This window comes from Penicillium waksmanii (assembly GCF_028829765.1).
Source record: "Penicillium waksmanii strain IBT 27052 chromosome Unknown utg000002l:1.0-3326099.0:1.0-3328782.0, whole genome shotgun sequence".
NCBI classification, from domain to species: domain Eukaryota; kingdom Fungi; phylum Ascomycota; class Eurotiomycetes; order Eurotiales; family Aspergillaceae; genus Penicillium; species Penicillium waksmanii.
In genome coordinates this window covers 1613100-1631968 of record NW_026643249.1, presented here as the reverse complement: position 1 = coordinate 1631968, position 18869 = coordinate 1613100, and the positions used below count along the sequence as shown (strand labels likewise).

General features: G+C 49.9%; 8 protein-coding genes across 8 annotated transcripts; 5 read left to right on the top strand and 3 right to left on the bottom strand.

Moving 5' to 3' along the window:
- Positions 1 to 437: 437 nt before the first annotated feature.
- N7481_002298 (putative sexual development protein (LsdA)) lies at positions 438 to 1569 on the top strand (the record flags this gene model as incomplete). The annotated part of the gene is made up of 3 exons (XM_057261517.1): positions 438 to 500; positions 560 to 799; positions 865 to 1569. 3 exons carry the CDS (start codon positions 438 to 440, stop codon positions 1567 to 1569), a joined length of 1008 nt encoding a protein of 335 aa, XP_057126449.1.
- Positions 1570 to 1790: 221 nt separating this feature from the next.
- On the bottom strand, positions 1791 to 3317 carry N7481_002297 (alpha/beta hydrolase; the record flags this gene model as incomplete). Its single annotated transcript, XM_057261516.1, has 1 exon — positions 1791 to 3317. The coding sequence occupies one exon, from the start codon at positions 3315 to 3317 to the stop codon at positions 1791 to 1793; it is 1527 nt and encodes a 508-aa protein (XP_057126448.1).
- A 1328-nt stretch (positions 3318 to 4645) lies between these two features.
- On the bottom strand, positions 4646 to 5935 carry N7481_002296 (polysaccharide lyase family 1 protein; the record flags this gene model as incomplete). Its single annotated transcript, XM_057261515.1, has 4 exons — positions 4646 to 5218; positions 5274 to 5370; positions 5420 to 5545; positions 5601 to 5935. The coding sequence occupies 4 exons, from the start codon at positions 5933 to 5935 to the stop codon at positions 4646 to 4648; spliced, it is 1131 nt and encodes a 376-aa protein (XP_057126447.1).
- A 1549-nt stretch (positions 5936 to 7484) lies between these two features.
- Positions 7485 to 9377, bottom strand: N7481_002295 (putative amidase; the record flags this gene model as incomplete). The annotated part of the gene is made up of 3 exons (XM_057261514.1): positions 7485 to 8515; positions 8571 to 8998; positions 9073 to 9377. 3 exons carry the CDS (start codon positions 9375 to 9377, stop codon positions 7485 to 7487), a joined length of 1764 nt encoding a protein of 587 aa, XP_057126446.1.
- A 1288-nt stretch (positions 9378 to 10665) lies between these two features.
- N7481_002294 (uncharacterized protein) lies at positions 10666 to 12087 on the top strand (the record flags this gene model as incomplete). The annotated part of the gene is made up of 3 exons (XM_057261513.1): positions 10666 to 10884; positions 11033 to 11541; positions 11601 to 12087. The coding sequence occupies 3 exons, from the start codon at positions 10666 to 10668 to the stop codon at positions 12085 to 12087; spliced, it is 1215 nt and encodes a 404-aa protein (XP_057126445.1).
- Positions 12088 to 12701: 614 nt separating this feature from the next.
- N7481_002293 (SDR family oxidoreductase) lies at positions 12702 to 13774 on the top strand (the record flags this gene model as incomplete). The annotated part of the gene is made up of 3 exons (XM_057261512.1): positions 12702 to 13010; positions 13107 to 13201; positions 13255 to 13774. 3 exons carry the CDS (start codon positions 12702 to 12704, stop codon positions 13772 to 13774), a joined length of 924 nt encoding a protein of 307 aa, XP_057126444.1.
- Positions 13775 to 14395: 621 nt separating this feature from the next.
- Positions 14396 to 15407, top strand: sdh2 (succinate dehydrogenase iron-sulfur protein subunit SDH2; the record flags this gene model as incomplete). The annotated part of the gene is made up of 3 exons (XM_057261511.1): positions 14396 to 14747; positions 14848 to 14999; positions 15087 to 15407. 3 exons carry the CDS (start codon positions 14396 to 14398, stop codon positions 15405 to 15407), a joined length of 825 nt encoding a protein of 274 aa, XP_057126443.1.
- Positions 15408 to 16726: 1319 nt separating this feature from the next.
- On the top strand, positions 16727 to 18576 carry N7481_002291 (cytochrome P450; the record flags this gene model as incomplete). Its single annotated transcript, XM_057261510.1, has 5 exons — positions 16727 to 16937; positions 17012 to 17883; positions 17971 to 18081; positions 18160 to 18326; positions 18402 to 18576. The coding sequence occupies 5 exons, from the start codon at positions 16727 to 16729 to the stop codon at positions 18574 to 18576; spliced, it is 1536 nt and encodes a 511-aa protein (XP_057126442.1).
- Positions 18577 to 18869: the final 293 nt, after the last annotated feature.

Genomic DNA, 18869 nt, shown 5'->3' with positions numbered 1-18869 from the left:
TGGAAGTATACTAGTAGGTATTGGCTGGTTACCATAAATTGATGATGGAAAGAAAGCTATATGAAAAGCAATGGGCTTGCTAGTATTTGGAATCACCATCTGATGCGGTCTTGCCTGCGCCATGTAAGCTTACTAGTATGTTGTTGATTAAGCTTTCTCGGGGCTATTTCTAGCCGTACACTGCCACTCGCACTCTTGAATCCACTGAGAAAACAAAAATAAACATCAAATGCCTCAAGGCATACTGGTAACTACCAGTAGTAAGCTAAACGTGTACTGAATAGTGCTGGATGCTGGTGGTATTTAACCATCGCACCTTCCTCGTCCGGACTGCCGGGGTATCATTTGCGACTCTCCACTTCCATCCGTTTTCTATTCTTCGGATCTTCACACCTTCAACATTCCACCGTATATCCAAGCTCTATTTACCACTCACCATGCGCTTTCTCGGACCCGCTGTTGCTCTCTTGAGCGCGGTCTCCCTCGTCTCCGCAGCACCTGTCAGCGAACGGACACCCGACGTCGATCAAGATCTCCCAGATGGACTGCCTTACCCAAGTCCCAGCGAACTGACTCTGGTCGAACAACATGCTCATGGAACTCTTCCCAATACACCCCTCCTCCCGTCATCAGTAGCAAGGGAATCACAAACCTACAATTGATCGCTTTCAACGAGCTCTTCGAGGTCGCCTTTTTCAACGAGCTCATCACCAACATCACCGAGAATGTTCAGGGATATCATTTCTCAAACGCTGATGACAAGAGTCTTGTCCTGGCCTCATTGAAGGCCATTCTCGCTGTACGTCTATATTTAACCTCCTGTGCACTAAATTTCTCCCTTCTGACCTATCTCACTCCGAACAGCAAGAGGAACTTCATGCGATCCGCGCCAATAGCGCGCTTTCACACTTTCACGTCAACCCCATCGAACCGTGCCAATACTATTTTCCCGTGAAGGACTTCGACTCGGCCATCGAACTCGCAAGCAAGTTCACCGATGTTGTGCTCGGTACTCTACAGGACACGATCGAGCGATTTGCCTTGGGCCATGACTACGATCTTGCAAGGGAGATTGCTTCAGTCGTGGCAAATGAAGGCGAGCAGCAAGGATGGTTCCGCATGCAGCAAGGAAAGATCCCTAGCGAACTCCCATTTTTGACCACCGGCGACCTCAACTTTGCCTTCACCGCGATCCAAAGCTTCACCTACCCCGGAAGCTGCCCAAACATCAATGAGATCCCTCTGCGGACTTTCGAGTCACTCGAGATTGTCACGCCTCCGGGTGCTAAGAGCCAAAACCTCACTTTCTCTTTCCAAGACAACTCCAATGAGACCAGCCAGTTGTGGATGACTTATATCAACCAGCAAAATCTTCCCATCGTCCGGAACATTTCCTACATCTCTCATAGCGGGAACACCATTACTGCGGAAGCGCTATTCCCCTACGACGACCATGAATTGAACGGTCTTACCATTGCGGCTGTGACTAAGAAAGACGGTCCTTTCGCGGATGCCAATGAGGTTGCCAAGTGGACCTTGGCCGGCCCGGGGTTGATTATTGTGAATTGAGCGGAGCTCCTCCTCGCGTGCTTACTTCTTGGCTGTATTGATTATATTATTATGGACAACCATTCTGCAGGATCGAAGCTTAGTTGATTAGCTACTTTATTCTTCTCCCGTATCGACTTTGTGTATACAATGCAGCTTCTTCGCTCTCTAAAATCCATCCCAGCCTTGGAATCCATAATTACCCCTCCAATATTCAATATTACAATCCCCAAAATCCTAAATCAATCCTTGTACATAGCTCCCGTCTCCGGAACATCAAGATAAACCAGGTATTTGTTAATAGCCCGGTGAGTCTCACCCACATGATCATAGCTTGTATGACCACTTCCATTCCGAATCACTAGATGGGCATTCTGATCACCAAGCTGCCTATGCACATTCAAAGCAAACTGAATCGGCGTCTCAGGATCATAAAGCGCATTCACCAAAAGAATAGGAGTGCTCATATTCCGACCAGCAAATGAAGGCGCCAACGACCGAGGTGGATTCCGCACCGGCGTAGGCCAGTTCATACAAAGAGCATCCAGATACCAGACCTCCCCAATTCCACGCGTGTGCGGCGTAGCCACGGCGCCGACATCGGCTTTGATTTTGAAGTCAATAGCAGTCCAGTTCGATCGGGGCGCATCTTGGCAGAAAATAGCAGCGTAGGACATATCGTATCCGGTGTTGGAGGCGTATTTCACTGCGGAAAAGGCGCTCGCGTCGTTCTTGTACATAGCCTGCTGAAGCAATTGCGACATACCGACCCATCCTCCCACAGATCCTGTTTCCGGATACGGGAAACAGATAGCAGTCTGGAAGGCGCGGAGAATCTCGTTGCCGGTGGCATTTTCGAAGCAGGGGTATATTTCCGAGGTCTTGTTCAAACAGCTTGGGGCAGGGATTGGGGAATTATTGGCGCGGTCGATGAAGGCGTCGAATTTGGCGGGTAGATCTTTCACCTTGTGTAGGGCACATGTGTTGTTCTTCGCGCACCAGTCGAAGAATTGGTTCACTGTTACTTCGTACCCGTTTGACTCGGGGCCCCATAGATCAGGACCTGATCGGGAATGATCCAAAATCCCATCCAGCACGATAGCCCGGATATTATCCGGGAATAGTTCCGTATACTGGGCACCGAGCTGGGTTCCGTATGAGAAGCCGATATAATTCATTTTCTCGTCGCCCAGTGCGATGCGCACGGCTTCGAGATCTTTCGCAACGCTGATAGTATCCACGAAGTAAAGGATGTCATTATCTTTCTGGTTCACGCAGCTCTCGCCGCGGTCGTGGAAGACTTGTAACATTTCTTGGAACTCGGCTTCGGTTTGGGGTGTTTCGGGATATCGCCTGTTCCATGGTTCTGGGTCACATTTCACCGGTGTGCTTCCTTCTGTGCCTCGGGGTCCAGGGCCCAGAATGTCGAAGTATTGATGTAAGGGCGTCGACATGAGGAACTGCTTTCCTGCGTTTATCAAATTCAAGGAAGATGCTCCTGGTCCGCCGGGATTGACCATCAAATAGCCAATTCGCTTCTCCGGGTTCGCGGCTGGAATCATGGCCATCGCGATGCTAATTTGTTTGCCTTGGGGCTTGTTCCAGTCCAGCGGTACAGAGAGATTGGCGCAGCGCACATGGTCATCGCATGCTTGCCATTCTACCTTGGAGGGTGGGTCATAATGGAAGCTTGAGGTCTTAACCGGCGAAGCGGTCGAGAATGTTGCTAGGGCTGCGGCTGCAGATAAGAAGTATAGAAACTTGCCCATGGCCGAAAGAATAATGAAAATTGAAGGGATGAAAAGAAAGCGACTGATTATTTTGTAATGCTTTTCGAAATACAAGAAATTCCTCACTGCAGGCTTTTCAATTTATAGTCTCTTCTCCAAAGCAACTGCACGGCATTTTATGAGCATCCCTGGGGCTCATCTCGTTGGAGGCCAAATGCAACCATCAGGCGTGCCACAGCCTTGTTTTCCCCCACACTAGGCACCACGTAAGGGGCCGATTCAATTGGCTCTTCAAGCTCTTGAAGAAGGTGGAGAATGCACATACGAGGATCTAACTAGATTTGGCGTAAGTTCTTACAAGCTTATTTATAGTGAGCTGCGAAAATATTTGAGATATGTGCTGTCGGCTTTTGTCAAGGCTGATTTCCGTCTGCCAAGAGCCGAACACTCGCAGAAGTGGAAATTGACCGATAATCCTGGTTCTACTATGATTTTGTTAGCTAAATGAATAAACTCAGAGGTGTCAGCTCGGATATTCCGTAGGCGAGAAAAACTTGCAAAAAGGTAAGGGGAGCTTCCTAGTATATAATCAAGTAACGAGACTCCAGATAGTTAGGTCACAGTGTTTTACTCAGGTTGTTTTACAGAGATCCACATTATACCCTTCTTTGTATAAAAATCTAATGATCTTTCACTTCGTACTCAATAATGTTTCATCTTTGTAGTTGGGCGCCATCAACACCCATGGTGCATTTTATTGCGCCCGTCAGCTGCATACGGACCGCCCAATGGTATACCTGCACGATAGCCTTGGCATTGACAAAACTGATTATGAGGTAGATTTGGCGGATGGTTGAAAGTCAGAATCTGATCAAGCCGATAACGATAAAACGCGACATTCGTCAAATGCGTTTGTTTCTCAGCCTTATAATTATTCCGGGATCATATTTCCCGAGCACCTCTCGGGAAATTTCTAGCGTTTATACTAGTATTCCTATCATCTTATGCGTATCTTCGAAATGGTCCAGGCAGAGACTCGGAGTTGAGTTTGCTCCGTCATTAAGCAGCGAGTCTGTATGAAATTCCAGAATACAAGCGAAGTAATTAATATATCCTTGATCAAAATGGCTTTTAATTGTCGGAGCTATCTTACACTAATTAACGGTAATGAATTTTCTGTATTGTGCAGCGCACGGTAGAGCGTGGATTCTCTCGCTTATTGCTTAAGCATTAATTCTATCAAAGATTTTGCATATCAGAAGTATGTGGCCAAATTTTGATAATAGGTATATGCCAAAGAGAGCCTATCAAAAGTATCCAACACTCTTGACCCTATTAAGTGATGCAAACTAGTTAGATCACTGCATTTACAGATTACCCTGGCCAGCACCAGAAGAGACGCTGGAGGCAACAGTGCTGTAGGCAGAGGCGGAAGCAATATTCTTGCCGGAGAAATTGGTGAGGAAGTCAGTGTCGCTCTGGCTGAAGGTACCGCTGGAGCCGAATCCGTTGACAACGCAGACGCGGCCGAGGGAGGCGCTGCAGGAGGAGCCGGAGCTGGCGTTGGGCACAGTGAAGAGAGAGCCGTCAACAGGAGACTCGACGGGGGTACCAATGTTCTGGAAAACGTTGCCCTCGGCCAGGACGTAACCACCGGAGCCGATCTCGAAGGCGTGGCCGCTGTTGTCATACCAGTAGTTGTTGACGGCGTGCAGGAGAGTGTTGCCCTGGACCTTGGGGCTACGACCGGAGGTGTGGTAGATGTAGTTGCCCTTCATGGTAACCAGGTCGCTGGATCCATCAAGGTAGATGCCCCAGTAGTGGTAACCGTCGCAAGTGGCAGAGTAATCGGACACACCGTTGATGTAGTTGTTAGAGAGAGTCACGCGGCCGGAGGAGTCGGTTCCGAGGACAATGTGCTGGCGACCAATGCGAGTAGTCTGAAGGGCTATTAGTTAATAGGCTCTGGGGAAAATTGATAGCTGGAGGACATACGGTAACGTGGTCAATCCAGACCATGTCGCTGTCATCGATGGTGATGGCATCACCACCCCAAACGTACTTGGGGTTGATATCGGTGATAGCAATGTTCCTACTCCGGGTCAGTGAGATTCTTGAGATAGATGGCTCTCTATACGCACTGGATGATGATGTTGCTAGCACCGCTAACAATACGGAGACCCTTGCCCTGGATGATACCAGCAGAGCCCTCACCAATGAGGGTCTTGTCAGAGGCAACGGTGATACCGAGGGAACCGGCGTTGTCACTGTATATTGTTAGTATCAATTCAGACTCAATATTCGAGCTCTGATGTGACTTACTAGGAAACCGAGACAGACGGCGCGGAAGACTCATAGTTGGTGCACCAGTCGTCCTTGTTGATAGCAAGCTGGCAAGCAGAGGCGGTACCCCAGGGAGCGCATCCAGTGCCGGTAGTAGTTCCCTCAGTGTTTCTGAAGTCAAAGGTTTTGCTGAGAACAATGACACGAGCAGAGCTATCACCGAGATAAGAGACCAGCTCGTCAGTGGTAGAAGGATAGACAGCAGATGCGGACCCGCCGCCAGTAACGCCCTTGGCGAAACCCTCAGCTGCGCCAGAGACGCTCACGGCCGCAGCGTGAGCAGCAAAAGCTGCAACAAGAGCAGTGAACTTCATGATGAGGCTGCTTTGGTAAAGTACAAATGAAAGTAAAGAATGAATGGAAGTGTGCAGAACTCATTTTGGCAGCGAGGGCGCGAATTGAGCAACCTTTATACGTTCAACGACAACGAAACAACGGACCAGACCCATTCCGAGCCACGAGGTTTGGGAGGTTCCAACTCCGCATATCCCCCTTTGCAAGGATCAGGCCCATAATTTTCCTGTTTCCGAATCTTAGCTGTCACCGGTCCGGCACCAGTGATGATACCGCCGCTATTGTGACGAATCGGAACGCCATGGCCTCATATTAGAATAATAACTGACCCCACAAGGCTGCGGAGTATGGACTAAGTGTGGCTGGATGTATGTGAATCCTGGAAACACTTCATCAGGCGCTCCACATCGTGGAGTGAGAGAGCGGCCACGCAGGCAAATACGCCCAGAAACCCAAATTGATTAAAGTGTGCTGTAGAACGGTCGTCAAAAACGCCTCCTGAAGCGTTCGATGCTGACCTCGGTGCTTGGATTGTTTCACTTTCTTACTACCCCTGGGTGCCCCACCAGGCGCGATTGAGTAGCTTGATCCATGAGACCGGACGCTTTACTCCGTCGAGCGGTACTCCGTGGTCAGCCCAGTCCTCACTTTAATTGAGTTGTGGACTTGGTATCGTCCAAGAGAGCACACACCACTTACCCGGAATATCTCCGGTCTTTTTCGTCAAATTTGACGTCTGAATTTCCTGGCAAAGGGGGGGTGGTTGTTTGGGTTGTGTGGATTGAATCGCAATATGAATTCCTCCGTCTTGGCACAGCGTTTTGAATGTCCTCAGGCATGGAAGTTTTCTGTGAAAATCAGAGTTTGTAGATCATCGGGAGATGAGGGAGCCCGCAGGATAAATTTTGCATCAATGAAATTGGGCCATATCGCGCGCACTGTGCAAATGTTGTTGACACTTTACCGGACGATCAAGATCGTCGGTTTACCTACTTGATCAGCCACTAGCTCCACCTTTTTGAGGGGTCACAGTCCACTGTGAGGCTCCTCACTTAATTATCTTTTTCAATTCTTCCCTTTTGGAGCATGCAATCTGTCTCGGAGATTATCAACCCAGCAATATAATGCTTGGTTCTAGGAGAACTTCTTGGTCCACTTCTCGGTCGTATGGCCCGAAACTCGGATGCCAGTGTTCAACACGCCACGAGTAAGAATGGCGGTCAACTTCAAGTTGCTTATCACGCAGTGATCCGCCATCAGGAACTAACGGATGCTAACGGATACTAACATATATTGAAGCTTCATTAGAAGGAGATTGCCCGAGATCCATTTTAGATTCTTCAGTTTTGCTTACTCCAGGACTGTGCAGCAAGGATTGAGGACCTAGATGGCTGGGTGCAGAAAAATCGCGCGGAAAAGGAGGAGCCGGATAGGAGAAATAATGACGGTATTCAAGGCAATCATGCTCTATTGAAAAAATAGTAGTTTTTATCATACAAGCAAAATATACAGTATGGACACAGAAAACGCTCACATCTCTATAAGATTAGTATATTCCGACCCGGGTATTTACATGATCACAGGCAGGTTGCGCTCCAGATAACCGCGCCACTCGGGGAGGGTGCGCTGCCACTTGGTGCCGGAGGTCTTCTGGAGATCCTCAATAGCACTGGCGTACTTGATGAGGGTGGGCTCAGAGAAAGCAGTGTTCATGATGGCCAGGCCATAGGGCATGCCGGACTCGCTGCCGGTACCGGCGGGCACAGTGACAACGGGATAGCCGGCCTGAGCGGCAATCTGGATGCTCTGAGCAACATCGGGAGGAACGAGGAGGCCGTCCAGGGTTCCATTCTTGTGCTTCAGGGCGGCGTCGATGCCCTCCTCGCGGGTGGTGCGCTGGCAGAACGCAAGAGCCGAGAAGTAGGTTTCGTTCATGATACCCTTGCTCTCCAGAGAAGCGATGAGACCATCCTGTCCAGAGCCAAAAGCAGGGTGAATGCCGGGAAGACCACCCTCCGAGCCATAGTTATCAATGTTGTACTGGACGAGATCCTCCACGGACTTGATCGCAGTGTTGTTGACCTCGGAAAGATAGTCGCGCAGGTTGTTGTAGAAATCAACCTTGATGTAAGAGTACTCAGACTCGTTGACGAAGCCGCGAGTGGTACCGTAGTCCCAGTTCCAGCCATCAGGGGAAACAATCTGCTTGTAGTGGGGGAGCTCAGTGCCATTGATGATGGTAGCACCGGCAGACTTGATCAGAGAAACAAGCTCTTCCAGTTGGGCGATCTGCTCAGCATCGCCGAGGGCCCAGAAAGACTCCCAAGGAATACCGAAGACAGCTCCCTTTAGAGAATCCTTCTTCGAGAGGAACTGAGCATAGCCGCCCTTGGGGGTCATGCCCTTCTGGGCAAGAGTGTAGTTGTCACGAGTATCGACGCCATAGATGGCATCGAGAGCATAGACTGCATCACGGACGGTCTTGCCAAAGGTACCAATAGTATCCTGGTGCAGAGACTCGGGGATGACACCAGCACGGGAAGTCAGACCGACGGTAGGCTTGATGCCTACAACGGCGTTTCTCTGGGCGGGGTTGATGACTAGTTTGGTTAGTCTTCAACGTAAGTAATCTTGATTGATCATATGTTGACGTACCACTACCATCAGTCTCAGTTCCAAGGGCGATGGGAATCAGATTAGCACCAACAGCCACACCAGGGCCGGTACTGCTGCCGCCAGGGTTGACGGTGAAGTTATAGGCGCTGCGGCATTGACCGCCACGAGCAGTGAATCCCTCGGAGTAGTTGTTTGAACGCATATCAGCCCACTCGCTCAGAGCTCCCTTGCCCAGGAGAAGCGCACCGGCCTTGCGCATGCCGTGAACAACGTGAGAGTCGCGGGGCACAACACTGCCCAGGAGAGCCCAGCAGCCAGCGGTAGTCTCCATACGATCCTTGCTGGCAATGTTGTCCTTCACAATGAAAGGGATACCGTGGAGAGGTCCACGGACCTTGCCATGGGCGCGCTCCTCATCCAGCTTCTGGGCGATGGAGAATGCATCGGGGTTGAACTGCAGAATCGCGCTAGGGGGGGTCAATGTCAGCGTCACAGCTCCAACCACAACACGTTCGGGATTCCAATCTAAAAGGGTACTCACTTCAAGTATGGCTGGGTCTGATGAATTCGGTCGAGATAACACTGCAGCAGCTCGACACTGGTGAAAGTGCCATTGCTCAGCTGGGCTTGAATCTCGTCAACGCTAGCTTCCTCCAGCTTGAACCCGTGGCAACGGCGCATCGGGAACAAGGAGGCGCCAGGGGCACCCAGACGAGGGAAGTCATAGGTATAAGGATCCTCGAGGATCTGAGAAGCGACCAAGTGGTCGACCTTCTCGTGGCGAGTAGCAACAGCAGTGCCAGCCAGGGCCAGGCCGCTCACGATGGCCTGCAGTAAGGGCGACATGATCATGATGTGTGGAAGAGGCTAGATCAGAGAACCCCACAAGATAAAAACCATGTGGCAAGGAAAGCGACGATCTCAGGGGAACTTTGGGTTTTCATATACGGGCGTAGAACCTTCAGGGTAGCATTCGTGGATACCTTGACTAACGAGTATTGATCGTGGAATGCCCTTCTCCTGGCTTCTCTCAACTAGCTTCTAACCGTTGCTCTGGTATTAGCCCTTCGGTTGTTCTTCGGTGATCCCAAACGGCTCTTTACGCGGAATCGTCGGAATGCCGATGGGCTAAAGATGGGCTAAAGAGGTTTTTACTTGGAGTGCAAACACTTAATCAACCAACCAGGAAGCAAAGACTACGTCGCTGTTCTTTTTAGCTCCGATTGCATGTTTATAAAGAACACTAGCGCAGTTAGCCTTGGTGGCAACTCTTTCCTCCTTCCTAATTGCACATAGTCCAGTCGCTCAAATTCTCTTCCAAAAAATCTCCGGTCCCACGGTCGGCTGACGGATCTTTCCCGATTTTCTCTTTGGCTTCGATCTCTTCGACCGATCCCATCTCCACTCTCGCCACGCTCCACGCTGACTGGTCGACTGAGCCCGACACAAGCATCAGTGCCGAATCACCGGGCTTCTGTCAACTGTGGTGGGTTTCACCATTACGCACGAGAAACTTTAGCTTGAAATTTTATATTAATTCATGTCGACAGGGCGTGAGTTTCGTATAGCAAACTCTAGGAAATATTCCCTCAATGCCATTTTCTCGCAGATATTCAAGTTGTTCTTCGAAGCAGAACCCCATAATGTTATCGTCTGAAAGCTGCAATCTTTATACCAAGTGAACCTGACTCTTGGACGGAGAGGCGGGGAGAGGGGAACGCCTTTTACAAGTAGACCATGATTCATACCAGCCCATCCAGACAAATGTGGTAAAGACTTCTCCTTCCGGTAGCATTGAGTTTGGAACAAAACCACATTCGGATCCACCGGTTCCTTCAGATTTTGGTCTGGGCACAGTTCCAGCCTGCATTTGCGATCTCCTGTTGGCTGCTCATATTATAGACGATGGCTCTACTTAATGAATAATCGGACCCGCCTGGACGCGTCCACTTTCCTCTACAGCCAGAAAAAAAAAAAGAGAGCGGCTCTGATTCTCGAATCTCGGCGTTCATTTACAATAGCGAGAATTCCCCCTCGCCGTACACTCGTTTCTTTTCTTTGAATTTTGCGTCCAAAAATTAGTCTGCCATGACTGCATGGGTTTGAAATCGACCATGCCAACATTCTCTTGAACATGACAATTCCCGCCGATATTCTTGCTGCAGATGCAGCAGGGTCCATACCTGATGGAGTCTCTCTTTCATATCTCGCACAGTCCCGCGATAAATCTGCCATTGTGGGCATCATTTTCATGGTCTGCTTGACTGGGGCGCTCGTGCTTCTGCGTCTTTATGCGCGGTTGTTTCTAGTCAAACAGCTTGGCCTCGACGATGCGCTAGCGGTTCTAACAATCGTGAGTCTGCCGATCATGCGTTACGCACGTTCACCCGCATTGTGGAGCAAGCCATAAAGCGGGACGAAGCGTTGTGTGCTATGTATACAGACATCGAGTAGATGCCATGGAAGAATGAAAGCTAACAGATATTTTTTTTCAATGATAGCTGTTTTACATCACTCTGGTTGCCCTCTCTATCGTCCTGATCAACTTGGGAAGTGGCCGTCACATCGAATATATCCAATATGTCCTTCCAATGTCGACCGTCCGCCAAACTGAAGTCCTCGATTTCGTCGCACACATCATCTACACAACAGCCCTTTTCCTTTGTCGTCTCTCCGGTCTGGCCTTCTACTACCGACTCTCCGCGCGCTATGGCAAGCTACACACAAGCGTCCTAATTGCCGCTCCATTCCTCTTCGCCGCATACCTCCCTCAAATCTTCCTTTTGATCTTCCACTGTCGACCTGTTACCGGTTTGTGGCCGTACGCATGGCAATCCGAACCCATCGACTACAAGTGTCTCTCATGGGGATTGGTTTACTCCGTCAATTCGGGCGTCTCACTCGCCTGCGACGTGATGATGTTCATCATTCCAGCCATTCTGATCAAACAACTCCACGTCTCCAAGAGGAACAAGATCAAGCTCTCGCTGGTCATGTTCCCCGGTGTCTTGTCAGTGCCCCCCCTATTATTCCTATTATACGAGGAATTCCCCAACTAACCGCCAACAGTGTCATCGTCATCTCAGCAATCCGCATCTGGCTTGTCGTCAAAGGCCAATGGGCCTCCGACGGCAGCTGGGCCTACAATCCCATGCTGTGCGTCGAAAACGCCGAGGTCGCCAGCACTCTGATCGCACTCTCGGTCCCTGCATTAAAGCCCGTCTTCGGAAACCTTTTCGCCCATCTGACCGAGTACACATCCAGCCATACCCGATCGCGATCCGCAGGAGGACGACTCCGGACTCTCTCCAAGCCCATGAGTGGAGTTGGTTCCAACGCGCGCGACGATCGGCGACTGCTGAACTGGTCGAAGACTGGCAATGATGATTACGAAATGATGCCGTCGGAAGTCTCGGTCTCCCGCGATGCGCCTGGTACTACCAATCCGTATAAGTCGCCTGGTATCAAGGTGACCAATGAGATCGATGTTTCGCGAGGGTCGGAGAGGCCGCCTTCATCGCAGCAGACTTCTCGTCCTTCGTCTCGAAATACATAGACTCGTTTTTCTTATTTGATAGAATAATATATAATACAAAGTAAAATTTATTATTTGCTGTGAAAAGTGGCATGTTCTTGATAAAGCTGCCCGCCTGGACAGCTACTAGTAAATAGCTTCTAACCCCGCGCGCTGTAGTCACAAATTAATTTATCTGCACCCAGGTTGCGGCCGCAGGTGGACCCTGAATTCCTGCCTCTTTCTCGTTCATGGGCACTATAATCCTTATTTGGGGTACTCCGTATAGCCTCGCACATTCGGCCTCTCGGAGTCAGCGAGGATCTACTGCTGAGCCAACTACAAATGGTTAGTGTGTTGCCCTAGAGATGATCGATTATCAATACTTGCTGATTAATGTCCCCCAAAACCCGCCTTGGCCCCAACGCCACGGTCAAAGGATTCACCATTACATCAAGGATAATCTTAGGGAACGCCGTGACGGATGGATCCATGGATGTTCTTATAAAGAGCCCTGGGTTTTAGTTGGCGATAGTTGTCAAAAAGACATCCAATTCGAATTTGTACTAGTAGTACTACTACCGCGCCAGTTGCACGCTAGCCCCGCACATACTAGTACTACTCCTTAGTACTATACATCACCGACCACCATCATCATGACCCTCAAATATCTGGTGACTGGAGCCACCGGTGGCCTCGGCAAACAAATACTAGCCTACTTGGTCGCCAACGTCCCTGCTTCTGAATACGCAGCAGCATCATCCAATGAAGCCAACCGCAAGCACTTTGAAGATCAGGGGATCGCATTCCGAGTCGTGAACTATGATGACCCAGCAAGCATGGAAAGATCATTTCAAGGCGTGGAGAACCTCCTCTTCGTGAGCACGAACACCTTTGACGTCGAGAAGCGACGGAAGCAACACCAAAGCTTCGTCGATGCGGCGAAGAAGGTGGATGTCAAGCATGTACGCTCGTCCCTCAAGAGTCCACAGTTGACTATACTACTGGCTACTACCCCCACCCTCTACAAATCTCCGAGTCTAATATATACTCTACGATAGGTCTGGTATACATCACTTGCCTTTGGCGGATTCCGCTCCGACTCCAAGGCGAATGTTCAACAAGCTCATCTGATGACAGAAGAAATGCTGCGAGTGTAAGTAAACGGTCCAGCCACACCTGCCAGCACATTGGCTAATGCCCAAGCAGATCCGGGATCAACTACACCTCCGTTCGTGAGGGCGCTTACACCGACGCCTTCCCAGTGTTCATGGGCTGGTACCCGAGCAGCTCGGCCGTGTACCTCCCATCAGACGGGCCGGTGGCATTCACCCTGCGCGACGAGCTGGGCGAAGCCACCGCACGACTGATGGTGCGAGGCGGGTACGACAAGGAAATCGTGCTCCTGACGGCGCAGGAAACGATCACCTTCCGTGAGATTGTGGAGGTGATCAATGAGACCACGGGTCGCTCGGTTCGACTAGAGATTGTTTCACCGGATGATTTTGTGAAATTGAAAGCTGCGGATGACGAGGGAGGGAAATCGGAAGCATTCTTTCAGTCGATCTTATCGTGGTACGACTCGATTTCGAAGGGAGAGGTCGGCACGACGGATCCGCTCATGACCGAGCTGCTCGGGAGGCCGCCGGTCGGGGCTCGGGATGCGATTCGGGGGTTGTTAAAGGAGAGGGATTATGAGTGGCATCAGAACTATGTCAACCGAGAGTAGTGGGGTGGTGGGTGCAGGATAGATAGGGAGGAGTATAGGGGTGACGGGCGCACTGGCAGCTGGGCATGTGAGGTACGAGGATAAACATAAACATGGGGACGGCACCGAGGCTGGCAGTTGCAGCAGTCACGGGATCCTCTCGGCAACGGCAATTGCCCCGTGGATTCCGTGTTACTCAGATTCCGTACACTCAATAATCACATAACATACTATACTATATACTATATACTATGGATGGAAAATTTTAGAAATAAATACAATATCTACCATCCTCTATTTTAAACATTTCCGCCTATCATCGCTATTAAATACCCTTCTCCTGGACTATAGTACGGTAGTATTGTATACCGGGCAGCCGTGTCCGCCCGAGCGAGTGACCATTACGCATCCCGTGATTGGCCAGAACCCGCTGAGTCAGCTGCCGACCAGCAAACCCGAGGTTAGCAAAGTGGAATCTCCTCGACTTCAATTTGCCCTTGACCTTTCTGTGTGGTATTGGCCTTGTTTTCCCCGGCTTCTCTCGTCTTTGACCCTCTCCCCTCCTGCCGCGGTGACCTAGTCCACACCTTTTCGTTCTGTCCGCCTCTCATCTCCTACAATTCCAAGCTCCCTTCTCCAACAATGGCCTCCCTCCGCTCCACGTCGCGGCTCTTCGCTGCGTCGCGGCCACTCTTCCGGCCTGCTACCTTCGCTCGCTCCTACGCGACCGTCGAGACTGGTACTTCCGCCGAGCCCCCGGCCAAGATGAAGTCCTTCAAGATCTACCGTTGGAACCCGGATACGCCGAGCGAGAAGCCGACCATGCAGACCTACAACCTCGACCTGAACAAGACCGGCCCCATGATGCTCGACGCCCTCATTCGGATAAAGAACGAGCAAGATCCCACCCTCACCTTCCGCCGCTCCTGCCGTGAGGGTATCTGCGGTAGCTGCGCCATGAACATTGACGGTGTCAACACCCTGGCCTGCCTGTGTACGTTTCCGATCCCCTCCCCCCTTCTCCCGCTCGACCGAGTCAACCCCAACCTCGCGCAATCAATTGGGAGACCAGCAATAGCTAACAGCAGACACAGGCCGTATCCCTACCGACACCAAGACCGAGTCTCGCATCTACCCTCTGCCTCACACCTACGTCGTCAAGGATCTCGTACCGGATATGACCCTTTTCTACAAGCAATACAAGTCCATCAAGCCCTACCTCCAGCGCGATACCCCCAGCCCTGACGTGAGTGACCCTGCGTGACTAGCTGTGACGAAGCAGCCTAGTGGAATCCCGGAATTCGCAATGTGCTAACCGTGATATGTGTAACAGGGTCTTGAGAACCGTCAAAGTCCCGAGGAGCGCAAGAAGCTCGACGGTCTCTACGAATGTATTCTCTGCGCCTGCTGCTCGACCTCCTGCCCCTCATACTGGTGGAACAGCGAGGAGTACCTGGGCCCCGCCATCCTGCTCCAGTCCTACCGCTGGCTGGCCGATTCCCGTGATGAGCGCACCGCCGAGCGCAAGGCCGCCCTCGACAACAGCATGAGCGTCTACCGTTGCCACACCATTCTCAACTGCACACGGACTTGTCCCAAGGGCCTGAACCCTGGTCTTGCGATCGCCGAGACCAAGAAGATGCTGGCGAAATAAAATCTTGGATATTAAAACGGAGTTGGACTTTTTTCCTTTCTGTCGAATGTCTTGCTAGCCGCTTTCCCTAACTCTCTCTCTCTCTCTCTATCCCTCCCTCTATGTTTTTCTATCTCCCTTTTCCCTCCTGTCACTTTTACCATGTTACTTTTTTTCAACTTTTTTTTTCAAGCCTACTACGGATGTTTTCATAGGTGTAAATGTGGACATTTGATTTCTTCTAGGAATGCATTGGTGATCCATTGACTGAAACTGAGACTTGAAACTAAACTTGGGGCGTTGAGGGTGAATCCTGTTTTGACGGTTCATTCGGCTATATGCCTGTCTCCCGTTGCCACAGTAAACCGTGATATCATGATTCAGCTGCAATCGACAACAGCCATTCCCTATTGCCAATGTTAATATCAAATCCTCTGGACAAATTCACCCCCACAACATAATGTTTTACACTCATGTTTCTTCTTCTCGACTACAAAAGTATACCCTCTGCTATTCTTTTTCCCTTCAAAATTGTCTCGGCTATTCGTTTTTGCCCGCCGATCCCGATCGGCCTGGATTCTTCGCCGTCAACACTTCTGTGCCAAAAAGGGGTCTACGTTCGATTCTGCTTGTCATCATTTATTTTCTACTCTGCAAGCTATTTAATCGGGTTTGCCTTGATCCTGATTGGTGGATCGCCTACATCTTGCATCGCGCTCTTCAGCCAGTTACTTACACCCTCCTGTAAGTACACATGTAATGCAGGATCGAGTCGGATTTCTATTCCACCCAATTCCGATGTACCTGATATCAACCTCCACTATTGCATCAATAAAGGGAATGACTGGATTGGCCTTGATTGGTTAATAGCGTGATCTATCTGCACATCGGACATCATATGTGGAGAGCAAGAACATCCATGCACACTGTGTACCGTTCGTGGGTAATCACATCGCCGATCCTGGGTCAGTGGCGCGTAAATATTGACTTGTTAGAGTCCAAGCTTACTGTGCAAAGCCCCTAGCTCGTCCCGGGCATCAATGCTATGTCCAGACAGGCAAGAGGCATCATCCAGGGCATCCCGGTATGAAATCTGCTCGTAGAATGCCGGGGCTCTCAAACTAGCAACTACTATCATAATGACATTGACATCTGATAATCTGGAAACGAGTCCACCACTAATTGACTCCCTTTTAAACTGGTACCTTCTTCTTCCCCCCGTACCCCGCTCCCCGGCTTTCTCTTCCCATGGTTGTCTCTACAAGCACTTTCCATACTAGTAATAGGTGATATTGACCCCGATCCCATCTCAACTCTCACGTTGTGTCGCCTCAATCAGAATGGAATATGCTTTGCTATTTCCCGTCCTAGTGGCGGCACTATTGCTGTTCCTGGCAGCTCGTATAATAGTCCACCGTCTTTATACCCACCCTCTAGCGGCATTCCCAGGCCCCAAGCTTGCAGCTGGGACATTTCTCTACGAATTTTACTACGACGTCGTCAAAAATGGATTATACATCTGGGAAATTGAGCGCATGCACAAGAAATACGGTACCCTCTCCCCAGTCTTAAGATTGAACCACCAATCCTCGAGGCTTCTCTGACCGAAAACAAACCCAACACAGGCCCAATCGTACGCATCAACCCCAGAGAACTCCACATTAAGGACCCATACTTCTACGAAGAGATCCACGCCGGACCATCTAAGAAACGCGCCAGAGATCCCAAATATGCCGTTGCCTTTGCAGCACCATACTCACTCGTCGGTACAATCAGCCACGAGCACCACAGACTACGACGCAGCTTTGTGAACAATTTCTTCTCAAAGCGATCCGTCACAAATCTAACGCCCATAATCCACGAGAAAGTCGACAAGCTCATCCAACGATTCGAAACCGCCTACGCGAATTCGGCCGTGCTCACTTTACAACTTGATTTCGCTGCTCTCACGGCAGACGTTATCACTCACTACTGCTATGGCTGGGCACGCGGGTACCTCGACAACGCGGATAGCTCGAGGAACAATGATCTCGTTGACGCCGTGAACGGACTCATGATTATGTTTCATATTAACCGCTTTTTCCCGTTTCTTAGCAAGGTCTTGCTTGCTGCGCCGCCGGGTTTGGTCCGCTGGCTGCAGCCTTGTATGGCGGATCTATTTGATATGAAAGCACGCTTGCGGCAGCAGGCCAAAGATACTCTCGAGAAGAAGAATAATATGCATGAGGCAAATTTGAAGGGAAAGGGTCATATTTTTGATGCGTTGACTGGGCCTGAGGTACCGGATGCCGAAAAGACACTTGATCGATTAGAGGATGAGGGGGCATTGCTTCTCGGTGCTGGGACGGAGACTACGGCGAGAGCCATTGCCGTTTCGATCTTCCATGTCATGAGTAATGAAGAAGTTGGGAGGAAATTACTCGGTGAATTGAAGACTGTCCTGGAGACGCCTGTTTCGAAGGCTTCGTGGCTAGAGCTCGAGCAGCTGCCTTATTTGGTGAGTTACGGCTATTTATCCCGTTTACTTTGGGGTCTTCCGGTGAGAGAAACCTTGGAATGCTTACTTTCTTCTACTAAACTACAGACGGGAGTGGTTAATGAAGGACTACGCCTGAGCCACGGTATGACATCAAGACTAGGTCGAATTTCGACGAAAGTACCTATTCCTTACAAAAATTGGATTATTCCAGCGGGAGTTAGTAAAGCCCTTTCATATAGTATTGTAAATATTACCTTTCATTAATATATTTGATCTAACCTATCATCCTTATAGACCCCAATTAGCCAATCCAACTACTTCGTGCACATGGATAAGACCCTTTTCCCTGATCCACACAAGTTCGACCCCGAGCGTTGGGTGCGGGCCGCAAAGAATGGTGATAATTTAGGAAGATTCATTGTGTCTTTCACCAAAGGCAGCAGACAGTGCCTGGGAATGAAGTGTGTCTTTATCCTTCTATCTCTCATCTCCTCCATCTCTATGTACTTCATGGCTTTCAGCTAACAAAGTACTAGCCTTGCTTACGCAGAGATATTCCTTACCCTGGCTCATGTTGTACGTCGCTTCGAATTTGAGCCGTATGAAACTACTGTGGAGAATATCTGTGTCTACCGCGACTTGGGTATTGGGTGTCCCAAAAAGGGCCTGTTTGACGTTAAGGCCAAGGTGAAAGCCATCATAAGAACTTAGATTCTTAACTATCTCCGGTTTCTGGGGGTTTGCCTTGCTTCAGAGATGTCTCGATGCTTATGATTACTACGTATGGTGAGGATCGCTCTCGGGGAATAATACTTGCTATCAATGGCTTAGTTCACTCTAGCGTGCGTGCTATTGCTTTTCAATATTCGCGGAATCTAACAGAAACTACTACCTTCGATAATATTTATTGTGTTGTGCTATACTAGTACTGCTTTTATAAATTTAAATATACTGAGTCTATTGGTATAATTCTATTACGACCAATGAAGAGGCTGGTACTGTTA